This window comes from Anas acuta, chromosome 25 (genome assembly GCF_963932015.1).
Source record: "Anas acuta chromosome 25, bAnaAcu1.1, whole genome shotgun sequence".
NCBI lineage: Eukaryota > Metazoa > Chordata > Aves > Anseriformes > Anatidae > Anas > Anas acuta.
This window is the reverse complement of record NC_089003.1, coordinates 4,884,239-4,900,904: the sequence shown is the minus strand read 5'-3', so window position 1 is coordinate 4,900,904 and position 16,666 is coordinate 4,884,239. Positions and strand designations below refer to the sequence as shown.

The window sequence follows — 16,666 nt, the reverse complement described above, 5'->3', positions numbered from 1 at the left end:
TGTCCAGCACCATGGTCGTGCTGGAACCCCAGGGCCATGGGCAGTGGCTTTAGCAGGGCAGGCATCTTCTGCCACAGTAGCGGCTGGAAATGCCCGAGAGATCACAGCACCCGGAGGTGATGGGGACTCCGTCACAGCTGAGGATGCTGCCAACGGCAGCAGAGGTGGAGGATCCCACAACGGTGTTCTGCGGGAAGGAGCTGAGGATGGGGCCGGGCAGGGTCACCACTACGGGAGAGGGCTCAATGACGACGGTGGAGTTCTGGCACTGCCTGACGCAGGGCTCGTTGCAGCTGCTGGCCAGCGGGGTCGGGCCACAGGGCCGGCATGGCAGGCACTGGTTGTAGCAGGACATGTCTTGGGCTGGAGATGCACCTGGGAGAGAGGGCAGAGAGGAAGCAGAGCATATGGTGAGGAGCAGCCCCATTATCCCACCACAAAGGAGCTAAGGCAACTGGTGAGGGTGGATGTGGAGGCTATGCCAGGAGGTTCATGGTCTTCATTGCCTTGTACTGACAGGGGCCTTCTAAGCGCAGGCTGATCTAATGAGACAATCACGTTGCATATAACCCAAAAGGCTGCCTCTGCACCGTGTCCCAGCCTCTCTCTACACAGAACGTCTCTCTCCACCCCTCTCCCATGGGAAGGAACTCCAAGGCCCAGCATAGCTCTGAACCACCACCAGATGAGATGTCTATTAATGCAAGATCCCTTCTACTTGAGAAGAGGAGAAGAGAGGGCTTCAGACTCACCTGGTTACCAAGGAGGATGAGGCAACAGAATTGGATGAGAGAGCAGAGAGCTGGGCTGCCTTTTATACTGGTACTTCATTGCCGCAGGCCCAGAGGCACCCTTGGCAGAGGTAACAATTTTCTGACAAGCTCATCTTGAATTCAAACCATCCCAACAAATGATATGGGCTGTCTGCTGGTTTCCTGCACTGCTGCCTTTTCATTTGCAGATCTAGGCCATGGCCATTCTGCAGTGATGATTTCTTTAGAGTGCTGGGATGAAACGTCCAAGGACTTCTAGGGCAGGAATGTATCAGTGAGGGCAGAAGACTCACTGGAAGTGCTGGATGGGTCCCCTCTGATCATCTTCATGGCTCTGCTCTGAACCCACTTGAACATGTATATATCTTTCTCGTGCTGGGAGCCCCAAAGCTGAACACAGCACCCCAGGTCAGGTCTCACTGAAGTGGAGCACAGGCCGTGAATCACCTCCCGCCACATTCTGGATGTGCTTCTTTCAAGGCAGACAAGCATGGAAACAAAGCTTCTTTCCTTGGCCAAATTCAATTCTGGCTTTGATTTAGCTCTCCTAACTAGATTCCTATCTTTCGTCATCAGACTATGTATCTATATTCTTTCCAGTTTACCTGTCCTTGCTCCTACCCTCTATGGCCTTCTCTGTCATGTTTGAGTTCAGCCAGTTGCTCCATGTTCATCCATGCAGGTATCCTGGCATTTTGCCTGACTCCTTCTTTGGTGGGATGCATCACTCCTGAACTTGGAGGAGATGATCCTTGAATATTAACCAGCCTTCTTGGGCCCATGTCCCCTCAGGGCTTTGTATCATGGTACTCTACCAAGAAGATGCCTGAGCAGACCAAAGTCTGCTCTCCAGAAGTCCAGGGCAGCAAGTTTCTTGTGCTTCCTCCTCACTGTGCTCATGAACCTAAATTCCACCATTTCACAGTAACTGCAGCCAAGGCTGCCCTTGAGCTTCACAGTCCCACCAACCCCAGGTACTATGACAACGAGGTTCATAATATAGCACCTGTCCTTGTAGGCTCACCTTGTGCACTCACCTGAGTGCCCGGTTGCTTTTGTTCACACATCTGCTCTTGTCTTGTGACAACCACTGTGCAGCTAGCTTTGTGTGAAGGCACGTGGGTGCAGAGATTTGTCCAGGACTCCATGCAGGTATAGATGAGCACGTGACTGTGTCCTTGTTTCCCCTTTATCATGAGGGAATGTGCACAGTTGTAGCACTCTCCTGTGCTCTGTGCATGAGTCCTGCAGGGGAGCGGGTTCCCATTGTCAGTAGGAGCCTGAGAGCAGCTGAACGCAGATGGCACCAGCCTCTCAGAGGTGTGTGCAGGGAAGAGGCACTGGAAAATACAGCTCCTTTCTCCTGAGCCCTCCTTTTTGTCCCGCTGCAACAATCACCCTCTGTTCCTGCCATCTTCAGGCCCAAACAAGGACCATATCAGGACAGTTTGGATCCTTGGTTTAATTCAGGATAGCAACGTTTGGAGTGCCTCTGAGTGGCTGTCCATAGTTGACCTTGGGATGTACAGGAGAAGCAGACTGCTGTAAGGCTCCTGATAGTGTCTGTCAGTCAGAGATTTCCACCCGTAGACACTGCCAGGTCCTCCTGGGAGTCAGTGCTGAAGCCAGGCCTATCTCCTCTCACTTGTCTATAAAGGCCTGCCAGCATTGTCTCAGAAATACATCGGAAAGCAGGCAGATTCTCATGCACCCCATGTTAGACTGGTTCTCCTGAAGGCAAAGGGACAACTGTCACTCCTCCACATGTGGGATTTCACAGCAAAGGGATCACACAGTGGCAAGAGTAAATTGATCCACGCCTTGCACCAGAGGAATGCTCAGTGTTTGGAGTGCTTCAGCATGGCTGCCCATTAAGCACAGTTTTCATAGTTCCTGGGAGCCCTTCCCGCAGGCCTGAGCCTGCAGCTTTGGCGTGGAGGGCACCTTCTGCCTGAGTAGCAGCTGGCAGTGCCAGACACCTAGTCCTGCTGAATGCTTTCATTAGGGCCACAAGCAGACCGAAGGAGGGCACCCTCGTTTGTGCATGGTCCCCAGCCAGGGCACACAGGTGGTGACTGTGTAGGTCACAAATGTGTTGTGGAGAATACAGGCTGGCTGGAGAAAGGGGCTGACCAGAACCTCATTTTGGTGCAAAGGAGCAAAGAAAAGGATTTTCCTCTTGGGTAGGAAGCACCCCCAGAGTAATTCAGGGTGGGGGCTGGCTGCCAAGGAAGCAGACCCTCAGGAAAGGCTTTTGGGTGCAGGAGGCACCCAGCCACACACGAGCCAGCAGCGCGCCCTTGCAGCAAAGGCAGCCAACGGCCTGTGCAGCTGGAGGCATCAGGGGGTGTCCCGCAGTGCGTGGGGCCGGGCAGGTGGGGCGTGGGCGAGGCGGGTGCACAGCCACAGTCGGGCCGCGTGGGGTCGCTGCCGGTGCTTGGAAGTCCCCTTGCAGGGCCTGGAGTTAAACAGCATGGGCCCGAGGGAGCCTCAGAACAGCCACACTGGGTTTCCTCCATTCTCTTTAGTGGTCTCTTTTTAAGAGCTTGTTGTACAGGTTTCTTCCTAAGCCCAAATCCAGGACCTCTGGTGCTGAGATGATGTCCTGGCAATACAACAAATATCTGTGCTGGTCACTCACTCTAATGACACATATTGGAACCTTGGATCTTGCCAAAGGACTGAGTTGTAGAGGAGTTTGCTGCACTAGCCCGCGCTGCTGAAGGTCTGCCCTTGGTGCAGGATTCACTCCTGTGTGTGTGTGCAGAGCTGCTGACTGCTGAGCAGAGCGCTGTGGTGGGGCGTCCTTCCCTGCCAACTTGAGAGAACGTGGCTTTTCCAAGGGGGTTGTGGGGAAGGGGTGGGGGAAGCAATCCCATCTTCATTGACAGCAGAGGTGGGTGCAGACCTCTGTGTCTGGGGCTGGGTTCTGGATGGGAGGGGGAGGCCACTGGGGATTCTTGCCCCTTGCTGGTGTTACATATGGAGTGGTAATTCGAGTCGAGAAAATGGTAGATATTAATAAAGAAGGGGGAGATGTGGGAGTGTGGCCATGGGGGTTGGCAAGCCCCGTGATTAATGATAACATTAGACTCCTAACGATGAGTCCATCAGGAATGTAAAAGAATTTAGAGGGAACAAAGAAGGGTGATTCAGGAGACTCCATGCAGTCTGGGTTTTCTTGTTCTCCAGCCCTTAAGGCATGGAAATTTCTGGGTGTTTGCTGTTGTTGTTATATTCAAAGTTGTTTGACCAATTAAAAATTGTTTTGAAAAGAACTGCTGTGGAGAGAAGGGTGTAAGAGGGGAGCCTGCCCTCAAGATTGAAAAAAAAAAGAAAAAAGAAAAAAAAGAAGGCAACACGATGAAGTTATGTCATTAGTAAAGGAGCAGAAAGAAGGAATGAAAAGGAACAGGCTAGCAGAACGGAGACCAGGACTGGAACAGGCACACTGATCTCCTCATGAAGATAGGTTTGGCCAAACTCAGCAAACTGCTCAAAGAAGCTCGTACAGAAAGTTGCTGGAAATAGGCGCACCAGAGCTGGAAAGAAGATAAAGCTGAAAGAAGCGGACCTGTGCACACAACTGCCCCTTGCTGGTAAGCAGTTGCGCATTATGGGGAATCATACGTCCTTTGGAACAAAGACAGTCCTGGTAACCTTACATCTTATTCTCCTTATTAACAATCAGACGGTTTATGATCCTGAAATATGGGACCAAATTGAGGTCAAGGTGTGTGACTCTGCTACTAAAAACGACAAGGTTGCAGTGGGATTGCTCGGCACCTGGCAAGCAGTCTCTGAGGCTTTAAAGAGCCACGTGGGGCCACAATCTATGCCACTGGCCCCGCTGCTGCTACAGCCGTCGAAGGCTTTCGCTGTTACGCCCCCTGCTGACCTGGACGTGCCTTTTGACCAAGGCCTATTGGCCTTGAATGGAGTCAAATCCAGCTGGAGGCTAGTCACTAGTGGCGTCCCCCAGGGCTCAGTACTAGAGCCAGTTCTCTTTAATATCTTTATTGATGATGTGGAAGAGAGGATCGAGTGCACCCTCAGTAAGTTTTCAGATGACACCAAGTTAGGTGCATGTGTCAATCTGCTCGAGGAAGGAAGGCTCTGCAGAATGATTTGGATGAGCTGAGGCCAACCGTATGAAGTTCAACAAGGCCAAGTGCCGGGTCCTGCACCTGGGGCACAACAACTCCAAGCAGAGCTACAGGCTGGGAGATGAGTGCTTGGAAAGCTGCCTGGCAGAGAAGGACCTGGGAGTATTGGTTGATAGTCGGCTGAATATGAGCCAGCAGTGTGCTCAGGGGGCCAAGAAGGCCAACAGCATCCTGGCTTGTATCAGAAGCAGTGTGGCCAGCAGGTCATGGGAAGTGATCGTCCCCCTGTACTCGGCTCTGGTGAGGCTGCACCTCGAGTACTGTGTTCAGTTTTGGGCCCCTCACTACAAGAAGGGCATGGAGGAGCCTGAGCAAGTGCAGAGAAGAGCAACGAAGCTGGTGAGGGGTCTGGAGAACAAGTCTTACGAGGAGCCGCGGGGGTTCCCCCGCCAGCCCGGCCCCTCCAAGGCACTTTGGTTCTGCTGAAAGGGTCTGGAGTCTGGGTGCAGCTGAACGGAGATGGCACCAGCCTGCCAGAGACACAGCCACAGCCGGAGCCACGTGGGCATCCTGGCGTTGCTTGGAAGTCCCCTTGCAGGTTGGATGGCAGAGGGAGGCCAATGGGGACACTTGCCCCTTGCTGGGGCTGCCCACCTGCCAGAAGGGGCCAGAAGAGGGAAGCAGACAGGGGCGATGTCGTTGCCCTTTTGCCTTACCGCTGACCAGGTGAAATGTCCTAGCCTTCACAGGCCTGCAGTTTTGAGCTAACTGCACAAGTGTGACGCTCCCTGTGCTGGAACACTTCTGGCTGGCCATGGGGATCCTAGGCAAAAGCAAAGATTGGCTGGATTCCTTTCTGACTGCTTTAACCACTAGTCTTGAGACTAGGGGGAGAGCTTTGCTCCACCCTCTGTGCTGAGGTTTAGAGGCTGCTTTGAGCTGGCAGAGGGGGAAGTGAACTCGCAAGCTTGAGCTCCCTCTTTCCAGGCACTATGTGGGCACCCTGTGAAGGCGAGAGCGTGACATGATCCTGCTTTTCCTGGCAGCCTTGTTGGCACTGTCAGACTTTGGTGAGATGTGACATTCAGGAGGGCAAGCTAGGGGCCAGATGGCATCCCAACATTTCTGGAGGGGGGAAATTGGAGTCCTGCCTCCCTGGAAGAACTGGAAGTGTTTTCTGCAGGGAGAGCAGGGGCTGCAGACCAGTACGGGAGACAGTCTGGCAGATGTCAGGAGCAACGAGTGTACAGGGATGAATAAGCATCTGCACTTTTCCTTCTGCACATCCTCAGAGAGGAAGGGTCCCATGTTGGGCCAGGGTCTCCCTGTACAGGGGAGTGATTTTTACTCTTAGGATACTACACAGTGAGTTCATATTAGAATACGTCTAATCTTTGTATTTAGCTGTCTATTCAAATTGCATTGCTAGGTGATATATTCAAAAGTCAAATGGAGCCAAACTCTCAAAGAAAAAGGGAATAGCATAGGCTTTTTTTTTTTTTTTTTTTTTTCCTGAAGCTGGGAACCCTGATTTATGAAGCTGTACTGGGACTGCCTGGGACAGAATTAACATTCTCCACAGTAGTCTCTAGAGTGCTGTGCTCTTCACTTGGAGCTAGAACTCCAGTGTTGGCACAACATCAAGATTCTTTCTCCAACACCTCCAAAGCCAGGAAGTGGAGGGTGGGAAAGAGGCAGGAGGGGACATCGCCAGGGCAACTGACCCATACCATCCAAAGGGATATTCCATACCATGTGATGTCACACTCAGCAATAAAAGGCGGCAAAGGGGAAGGAAAGCGGGGAGCTCTCATTATGAAGACATCTGTCCTCCCAAACAATCGCTATGAGTATTGAGGCCCTGCTTGCCAGGAGACGGCCAAACCTCACTTTTTGAGGGGAAGTAGAGGATAATTTTCTTTTCTCTCTGTGCTTCCATGCAGCCTTTGCTTATTTTCTTCTCTTACTTTTGCTTTATACCAAATTTCTTTCTTTTCCGCTTCTTCTTCTGATGAGGGAGAGTGAGGGAGTGGTTGTGGTGGAGCTCACAAAAGGAACATAAGACAGACCACTTGCTGCAGATCCCGTTCCTGCTGAGATTCACTGGCATTGTTATCTTTGGAGATTTTCTGGGATTTTTTGTGATTCTTCTTAGAAATGGAAAACTATTCATCAAACAACACATTGCTTCACTCCTACAGACTTGCCACATGCTCACTGCCATGTGCAGTGAGCACTTCTGGGGACCAGATCTGCGGAAGAGGTGTGGGGAGAAGGTCTGGAGAGCTGATCTGGGAACCTGGTCTAGGAATCAGTCCTGGGCACTAACTCTGAGGAGCAGCCCTGGGCACCCACTCTGATGACCGGGTCAGGAGACCAGCTCTCAGGAGTACAGGTCTGGGGACCAGATTCGGGAACCATGTCTGGGCACCAGGAGTGGGGACCACGTCTGTGAACTAGCTCTGGAGACCAGATCTTGGGGGTAGAACTGGAGACCAGGTGTGAAGAGCAGGTCTGGATACCAGGTTTGTGAGAGCAGAACTGAAGAACAGATCTGGGGAGCAGGTCTGCAGACCACTTCTGGGAAACAACTCTGGGGACCACCTCTGGGAAACCAGTCTGGGGAGCAGTTCTCAAGACCAGATAGGTGGAACAGGTGTGCAGAGCAGGTCATATGAGCAGGTCTGTGGAGCCAGCTCTGGGGAGCAGCTCTAGCGAGCATGTCTAGGGACCAGATCTGTGGAACAGGTGTGAGGAGAAGGTGTAGGGAGCAGGTCCTGGTGGAGCACGTCTTGGGACCAGGTCTGCCAGCTGCAGCAGGCCTCCAGGAGCTGCAGCGCAACCTCACTGGCGAGCTGCTGTGGTCTCCCGGGTGTGGCAGCGGAACCCTGCCAGTGACCTGCGTCGGACTGAGGGCGTGGCAGCGGACCCCCGCTAATGATCAGCAGTGGTTTCCCAAGTGCCACAGCAGACTCGCACCGAAGAGCCATGCCTGGCTCTCCAGGAGCTACGGTGGACCCTTGCCGGCAAGCTGCTGGAATCTCCCAAGTGCGGTGGTGGACCCCCACCAGCCAGCCATGGCTGGCCTCCGGAAACCACAGTGCCCCTCACTGGCAAGCTGTTGCAATCTACTGGGCTATATGGGGCCAAGAGCTGTGATCCAGATCTAAGGATCAGGTCTGGGCAGCAGGTCTGTGGGAGCAGATCTGCAGACCAGGTGTTCATGCCCGGGTCATGGGAACCCGATCTGGGAACTCTGTACTGGGAAGAGCTCTGTGGGATCCAGCTCTAGGGAGCAGGTGTGGGGAGCAGATCTGGGTACAAGGTATGAAGAACAGATATGGGGACAAGATCTTGGGCTCAGGATGTGGACAGCACAGCTCTGTACAGCACAGCAGAGCTCTGTGCCTACTCAGGTGAGCTGCCATGCAGATCCCAAACTTCTCCACAAAAAATCTCCATCTGTTTCAGGAAAACACAGGCAGTGAAGAGGATTCACTGCTTCATGCGGTAAATATTTTTGGATAGGGGGAGAACGTTCACGCTGCTTGGGGGGTATAAAAGGAACAGTTGGGGGCTGCAGGACTTGGAGTGACATTCCTTTGTGTGTCTGAGAATTCTACATTTGAGGTGTACTGAGGGAGGTATGGGGGAAGACAACGCAACTAGCCAGGTGCAGCCAAGCCAGACAAGGTGTTAGGGGTGGTGATAGAGGGAGCCCAAGCATCAGGGAAGCAGAAACCGCTGGGGATGTGGCCCCGGGTGGGTGCCCCCTGTGGCCCATCATTGTAAATGCATGTGACCCACTGAACCCACATCCTTTTCCCTGCTGACTCCTCACCCCTTGCCCTATGGAACAGGTTGTCCTTGTCCCCTCTGGGCTTGTGCCACCCAACAACCCAATGGAGCCCCGTTCCTCTTGCAAATGCTAGGTTATCCCACCAGAACAGGACACAGCCAGAAACCCTGGGCTGCTGCATAGCATGATTCCTCCCTTCTTTCTGGGGATGTGAAAGAGAAATCAAAGTGTCTTGTCCTCCCACAGGAAACAGAAACATCCCCATGCAGCTGAGGACCCCAGGTGAAGGTGCACAAGCTCAGTGGAGAAGACAGCCCTGACATCAGCCATGGCCAAGCAGTGTGTGTGAAGAAGAGAAGGCAGATGTAGCTGGGGAAGTGAGGACCCCACTGGGAGAGGAGACAAGAGCAGCCCCTGCACATGATGCGGCTCCCAGAGTTCCCAGGATCCCTGACTGTGACAACCCTCAGAGGTTGCTCCTGCTGGAGGAGGGAGAAACCCCAGGGAGCATTTGGGGCACAGTCAGAACAGAAAATTTATCTTTGCTGAATCTCCTCCTGTTCCCCCAGCAGGGTCATTTCCTGAGCTCTGTTCTCTTGGGGCTGGGAGGTGCTTTTCTGACTCTCTCTCCCACAGCAAACAAGAGGGTCGGTCTCAGCATGCACCGTAGGTATCTCATCCTCACTGCCTTCCTGGGGCAACTGCTGGGTAAGTGCTGGCTTTTAATCAAGGTATAAATCTGCTTTCCCCAGGAAGCCTTACCACGTTTATGTGGGGAACAGCTTTTGAATCACAGGGAAAATGTTGGTAAATGTTGTCTCCTGTTTCTGGTTCTTGGCCGGTTTCTATCATGATACTGTTATTCTTCAAAATTTGGAATGAGGAGATGGAGAAGAGACCTCTCCTGCTTCTCTCGTCCTTTCAGTCCATGTCTTTTCTGCCTCTCTCTTCTGGTCCACCTACTGTCACCAGAGAAGGTTTCATCAGTCTCTGCAGTCCCTCATTTCTCCCTTTCCTATAGAAAAAAACAGATTGTGTCCAAGTCAATACAGGACATGAAAGCTCTCCTCCCATGGACATTACCAGGGTGTCCAGTCTGTCTTCTGTCTGATTTGTTCCTCCAAAGTCCTCTTCCTTGTGTGCACAGGCTGGGCTCACTCCTGGGAAACTTATCTCCCACATGTCTGAATTCACTCCTGTTTGGCTGCCTGGAGACTTTTCTACAGAGCTGCTGACCTTCTCTTTCTTCCAGAAACCATGGGGCAGGTGTCCGTCACCCAGGAAGAAGGACAAGTCACCGTGGAGCAGGGAAACACCTTCCAGACAAATTGCACATATGAAACCTCCAACTTTAATGGCTTGCTCTGGTACAAGCAAAAGAAGGGACAAGCCCCTCAGCTGATTACACATCAAGTAATAGCAGGCACCAAGCAGAAGGACCGTTTCACCACGGAGCTGAACACTAAGGGGAAATCCAGTGTTCTGCATCTGAAGGAAGTCGAGCTCTCTGACAGCGCCTTGTACCTCTGTGCTGTGCGTGACACCCTGGTGCACAGAGCTGCCCTGGCTGAGCAACAACTCTGGATGTGGAGGGGATGTGTCTGTGCAAGGCAGAGCTCTGGGATGGGGCACTCAACTCTCCCCTGGCTGTGCTGTTTCCCCTGTTCACTCCGGGATCTACCAGCCCAATCCTCTTTCCCAAACAGCCTGATGTCTTTGGCTGTGCAGAGAGGGCTGACCTTGACTGGTTGACATGGGCCACAGTGCTCTACTTTCCTCCCTTTTTGGGCTGCCAGACTAGGGCAGAGCCTGCTGGGAAACAGAACTCCCCTGGGGGCTTGCCCTCAGCCCCTCATCCCCAGGGTGAGTAAATTCCTTCAAGCCCATGATAAAGCTGCTTGCTTTGAGCCCTGGCTAGCCCAGGCCAGAGACCCCTAGATGTAGTTCTGACAGAGATTTACAGGGTACTTCCCTCTCTTCAATGAGTCAGTCAATAGCAATGGATTTGCATCCCAGCCACCAGGTTATCTGCAGACCTCCAGCCAGTCCATGTCCAAAGCCTGTGCCTGAGGGACAGGAAAAATAGAGCAGCCCCTAGTGCCAAAGGCCATGCTCTCCATGTTCTTCACAGTAAGCAATCAGAGCAAGAGATAAATGAAGACTTACAACCCACTGAGTTCGTTGATGTCTCCTCAGGGGAGCTGGAGGCATGTATGATCATCCTCAGTCCCTGCACAGGAAGCAGTGTCATAGTGACCAGCTCCTGCAGCAGTGTGGGATTGCGTGTCTGGGACAACCTGGTGCGTGTCTGGGACAAGCCAGGCATCCTGCAGGCTGCAAATGCCAAGGCCAGACAGGAGAATCGAGGCTGTGCTGATGAACCTTCCTCCGTCTCAAAACCATGTTGAATATGGTGTTTTGATGTCCCCAGGCTTCAGGAAGCTCTTCTGTCTGTTTGCAAGAGCAAGAAGCAACGCAACCTGGAGAAAGAAAAGCTTGGCCCAGGCAGCTCCCAGCAGGGGACAGCCATGGGCCCTCTTTTCTCTGTGCTCTCAGGGAAGGCAGCACCAGCCTCTGCCTTGTCTCAGAAAGGGTCTGATCTACCCCCGGGATCACTGCCCCAAGGATTCTCTGGAGACATTGAACACCTCTGCAGGAACAGTGCTTTCCCTCTGGTTCTTGCCTGGGAACATGCCTGGGGCTGAACAAACAGCTGTTAAATACCAGTTTGAGAATCCGAATGAGAAAAAAAATGGAAGACGCTTTTTGTTGATGTTTTCTGCTGCTCATATTGCAGCACGAAAGCTCAGGAATAGGAAAGATGAATCAAAAATTTCACTTGTTCTCCAGACGGATTTTGTCGTTTCCAAGACAAAGGTGAATCTCCAAATTGTGAATATGCTCCTTCATCTCAGACTTCAGTGTTAGCCAGGAGATAGTTCTGGCTCAGGAGCACCTATTGATTATTGCTCTAACCCAGGCAATAGATGTGTTATGCGTAGAATGTCTCAGTCCCAGCGTGAGAGCTGCGCAGGGGCTAATACTGTTATAAGTTGCCCCCTTAATTAATTTTCAGATAGCATTGCATTAATAATAGAAAGGAATTTATTGAGTAAGCAACAGCAAGCAAAACAGCGCTGGGCAGCCGGGGAGTCTCAGCTCCATCAATGGCGCGCACCTCACCCCCACCAGGGTCCCTTTTTATATCTTGGTAATTCTGGGATTACGCAGCACATCCTGGTATATTCTGAGACTATTCTGGTATATTCTGAACGGAGATGGCACCAGCCTCTCAGAGGTGTGTGCAGGGAAGAGACACTGAAACACAGCCCCTTTCTCCTGAGCCCTCCTTTTCCTCACACTGCAACAATCACCCTTTGTTCCTGCAGAATTCAGGCCCCAACAAGGACCGAATCAGGACAGTTTGGATCCTTGGTTTAATTCAGGGTAACAATGTTTGGAGTGCCTCAGCGTGGCTGTCCATCGATGACCTTGGGATGTATAGGAGAAGCAGACTGCTGTAAGGCTCCTGAGAGTGCCTGTCAGTCAGAGATTTCCACCCCTGGACACTGCCAGGTTCATCTGTGAGTCAATGCCAGTGCCAGGCCCATCTCCTCACACCTGTCTATAAAGGCCTGCCAGCATTGTCTCAGAAATGCATCGCAGAGGGGACAGATTCCCATGGCTGGTTCTGCCTGGACTGGCTGGTTCGCCTGAGGGTTAAGGCGAACTCCTCCATGTGTAGAATATCACAGCAAAGGGATCACACAATAGCAAGAGTAATTTCTGTGTCCCCCCCACTCCCCCTTGTGCCAAATGAATTCTCAGCATTTGGAGTCTTCAGTATGGCTGACTGTCTGGCACAGTGTTCATAGCTCCTGAGAGCCCTTCCCGGAGGCCTGAGCCTGCAGCTTTGGCGTGGAGGGCACCTTCTGCCTGAGTAGCAGCTGGCAGTGCCAGACACCCAGTCCTGCTGAATGCTTTCATTAGGGCCACAAGCAGTCGGAAGGAGGGCACCCTCGGTGAGTTTGTGCATGGTCCCCAACCAGGGCACACAGGTGGTGACAGCGTAGGTCACAAATGTGTTGTGGAGAACACAGGCTGGCTGGAGAAAGGGGCTGACCAGAACCTCATTTTGGTGCAAAGGAGCCAAGAAAAGGATTTTCCTCTTGGGCAGGAAGAGCCCCCAGAGTAATTCAGGATGGGGGCTGGCTGCCAAGGAAGCAAACCCTCAGGAAAGGCTTTTGGGTGCAGGAGGCACCCAGCCACACACGAGCCAGCAGCGCGCCCTTGCAGCAAAGGCAGCCAACGGCCTGTGCAGCTGGAGGCATCAGGGGGTGCCCCGCAGGGCGTGGGGCCGGGCAGGTGGGGCGTGGGCGAGGCGGGGGCACAGCCACAGTCGGGCCGCGTGGGGTCGCTGCCGGTGCTTGGAAGTCCCCTTGCAGGGCCTGGAGTTAAACAGCACGGGCCCGAGGGAGCATCAGAACAGCCACATTGGGTTTCCTCCATTCTCTTTAGTGGTCTTTTTTCCAAGAGCTTGTTGTACTGGTTTCTTCCTAAGCCCAAATCCAGGACCTCTGGCGCTGAGATGACGTCCTGGCAATACAACAAATATCTGTTCTGGTCACTCACTCTAATGACACGTGTTGGAACCTTGGATCTTGCCAAAGGACTGAGTCACTGAGGGGTTTGCTGCACTAGCCCGCGCTGCTGAAGGTCTGCCCTTGTTGCAGGATTCACTCCCGTCTGTGTGTGCAGAGGTGCTGACTGCTGAGCAGAGGGCTGTGGTGGGGCGTCCTTCCCTGCCAGATAATGTGTGGCTCTCCCAGGGGATTGGGTGGAAGAGGGGTGGGGGAAGCAATCCCATCTTCATTGACAGCAGAGGTGGGTGCAGGTCTCTGTGTCTGGCCGGGTTCTGGATGGGAGGGGGAGGCCACTGGGGACACTTGCCCCTTGCTGGGGCTGCCCACCTGCCAGAAGGGGCAAAAAGAGGGAAGCACACAGTGGCCATGTTGGTGTCCTTTTGCCTTCCAGCTGACCAAGTGAAATGTCCTAGCCTTCACAGGCTTTCAGCTGTGAGCTAACTGCACAAGTGTGACGCTCCCTGTGCTGGAACACTTCTGGCTGGCCATGGGGATCCTAGGGCACGGCAAAGATTGGCTGGATTCCTTTCTGACTGCTTTAGCCACTAGTCCATCCCTCTCTTGAGAGCCTTGCTAGGGCAGAGGTGAGCCCCAAGGAGCAGCAGGGGGAGAGCTTTGCTCCACCCTCTGTGCTGAGGTTTAGAGGCTGCTTTGAGCTGGCAGAGGGGGAAGTGAACTTGCAAGCTTGAGCTCCCTCTTTCCAGGCACTACGTGGGCACCCTGTGAAGGCGAGAGCGTGACATGGTCCTGCTTTTCCTGGCAGCCCTGTTGGCACTGTCAGACTTTGGTGAGATGTGACTTTGAGGCAGGGCAAGCTAGGGTCAAGATGGCAGCCCATCATTTCTGGAGGGGGGAAATTGGACTCCTTCCTCCTGGAAGAACTGGAAGTGTTTTCTGTAGGGAGAGCAGGGGCTGCAGACCAGTACGGGAGACAGTCTGGGAGACGTCAGGAGCAACGAGTGTACAGGGATGAATAAGCTTCTACACTTTTCCTTTGCAGATGCCTAGCATTCATACATGCATTGTTCACAGGTACATAAGGACTCAAATCCTGGTGAGATACTCCTAAAAAGTAGGTAAGCTGACAGACTTGGTTATGGGAATTGAATAACACCTGCAGAAAGAAGAGTGCATGTGTACTTAGCTCAGCATTCTATAGCCCATGAAAAGGGAGATGGAGAGTGGGGACAGTGAACAAGTTGGTGAGCTGATAGACACAGGAGAGAGAGGGGGAGAACAGATACATCTTCAAGCAGTGCTGAGATGCTGTTCTGGCTTTGCAGGTCATGCACAGAAGGACTCTGTGGTGCAGTTTGCCCAAGAAACTGCCATCCAGGTGGGACACAACGCTACTCTGCACTGCAATTTCTCCACCAGCTACTCTGCTCCCTATATCTTCTGGTACCAGCAGCGCCTGACCCAGTCCCCTCAGTTCTTGCTGCAGGTGAGCAAGTTCAAGCCTCATGTGCATTCTGAGAGGATCTCCTCTGTGCTCTCCATGGAGAACTCCCAGGTGCTTCTCCACGTACAAGATGCCAAGCTCCAGGACAGCGCTGTCTACCTGTGTGCACTGAGCCCACACTGGTGCCCTCAGCTTGCAGCTTTATACAGGAAGGTGCGGGTGCTGTGAGGTGCAGTTCCGTCTCATCACAGTTTGCATAGCGCTCTGAGCTGAGCCTGCCCAGCAAGGACACCTGGGGCTTGTGGTGAGCCAGCAGCCCCTGCTCCTGATGCCTGGCAGTGTGGTTAGCATAACCAACAGAAAGGCAAATATTCATCATGTGGAAGGGGCTGTTAATGTGCACCCCTGCCTCCTTGTCTCTCCCTCTCACTGGCCCCAGCATGCTGAGATACCCACCATTGTGGCGAGAAAGGGCATTGGTGTTATCAAGCTAGTAATCAAACTAGCAATTTATTTGTAGTAAGCTTTAGGATTTTGTAGTAATTTTTAGTATTTCTAGTAATTTATTATGTAATAATACATCCCTAATTACAACCACGACCTGTGGCCAGTCCTCATTCCGCCAAGGATCCCTAGAGAACCTGCCAGTGCTCTGTAGTGTTGGGAGACAGAGCTGGGTGTAGTCAGCAGGAGCCTTGTGTTAGAATAATGAATGGTTCCCTTGAGAAATGGGCCCCACTGTGAAAGGGTTTTCTTGGAAATGGAAGGCAAGATGCAAAGCAGCAATGGCTAAGCTCAATACACCACAATCCAAATCCCTTAAGGAATGAATTTAATAAATGGAAAGATGCATGTACAGTAAGGAAAGAGAAAAGGAAGGAAGGAGAGTTAGCTGGCTGTTAGCTGCAATGTGGAAAATTGAGAAGGAGTGGGCTGGAAGGCGATCAGGCCCAGTCAGCATGAGTTTATGAAAGGCAGGTCCTGCTTGACGAACCTGATCTCCTTCTATTACACTCTGTGACGCTCTGGGTGGATGAGGGAAAGGCTGTGGATGTGGTCTACCTTGACTTCAGCAAGGCTTTTGACACCGTTTCCCACAGCATTCTCCTCAAGAAACTGGCTGCTCATGGCTTGGACTGGCGCATGCTTCATTGGGTTAGAAACTGGCTGAATAGTCAGGCCCAAAGAGTTGTCCCTGATTTATGGAGCTGTACTGGGACTGTCTGGGACAGAAATAACATTCCCCACAGTAGCCCCTAGGGTGCTGTGCTCTGCACTTAGAGCTAGAACTCCACTGCCATCGCAACAATGTTTGGGCAATTATGGACCAGCGCTGGCACAACATCAAGATTCTTTCTCCAACACCTCCAAAGCCAGGAAGTGGAGGGTTGGCAAAAGAAGGGAGGGGACATCACCATGGCAGCTGACCCATATCATCCAAAGGGATATTCCATTCCATGTGATGTCACACTCAGCAATAAAAGGCGGCAAAGGGGAAGGAAAGCGGGGAGCTCTCATTATGAAGACATCTGTCCTCCCAAACAATCGCTATGAGTATTGAGGCCCTGCTTGCCAGGAGATGGCCAAACATCACTTTTTGAGGGGAAGTAGAGAATAATTTTCTTTTCTCTCTGTGCTTCTGTGCAGCCCTTGCTTATTTCTCTCTCTTACTTTTCCCTTATATTATTTTTTTTTCTTCTCACCCTCTTCTGATGAGGGGGAGTAAGAGAGTGGTTGTGGTGGAGCTCACCAAGGAACATAAGACAGACCACTTGTCAGGGCAAGGCACATGCTGCAGATCCTGCTCCTGCTGAGATTCACTGGCATTGTTTTCTTTGGAGATTTTCTGGGATTTTGTGTAATTCTTCTTTGAAATGGAGAGCTCTATTCATCGAACAACAACACGTTGCTTCACTCCTACAGACTTGCCACATGCACACTAC

General features: G+C 52.3%; 1 protein-coding gene and 1 long non-coding RNA gene across 2 annotated transcripts; one reads left to right on the top strand and one right to left on the bottom strand.

The window, feature by feature from the left end:
• On the bottom strand, nucleotides 1-886 carry LOC137844696 (feather keratin Cos1-1/Cos1-3/Cos2-1-like). The gene is made up of 2 exons (XM_068661235.1): nucleotides 753-886; nucleotides 1-375 (listed from the first exon to the last, which is right to left on the bottom strand). The coding sequence occupies exon 2, from the start codon at nucleotides 353-355 to the stop codon at nucleotides 50-52; it is 306 nt and encodes a 101-aa protein (XP_068517336.1). The 5' UTR covers nucleotides 356-375; nucleotides 753-886; the 3' UTR covers nucleotides 1-49.
• Nucleotides 887-5,476: 4,590 nt separating this feature from the next.
• On the top strand, nucleotides 5,477-14,744 carry LOC137844707 (uncharacterized). The gene is made up of 3 exons (XR_011090001.1): nucleotides 5,477-5,605; nucleotides 6,896-9,386; nucleotides 14,605-14,744. It is a non-coding gene; the product is annotated as an uncharacterized lncRNA (long non-coding RNA).
• The last annotated feature ends 1,922 nt before the right edge of the window (nucleotides 14,745-16,666 follow it).

Bases quoted from the DNA above. Each gene is read 5' to 3' on its own strand.
- LOC137844696 (XM_068661235.1), bottom strand. From the start codon at position 355: ATGTCCTGCTACAACCAGTGCCTGCCATGCCGGCCCTGTGGCCCGACC.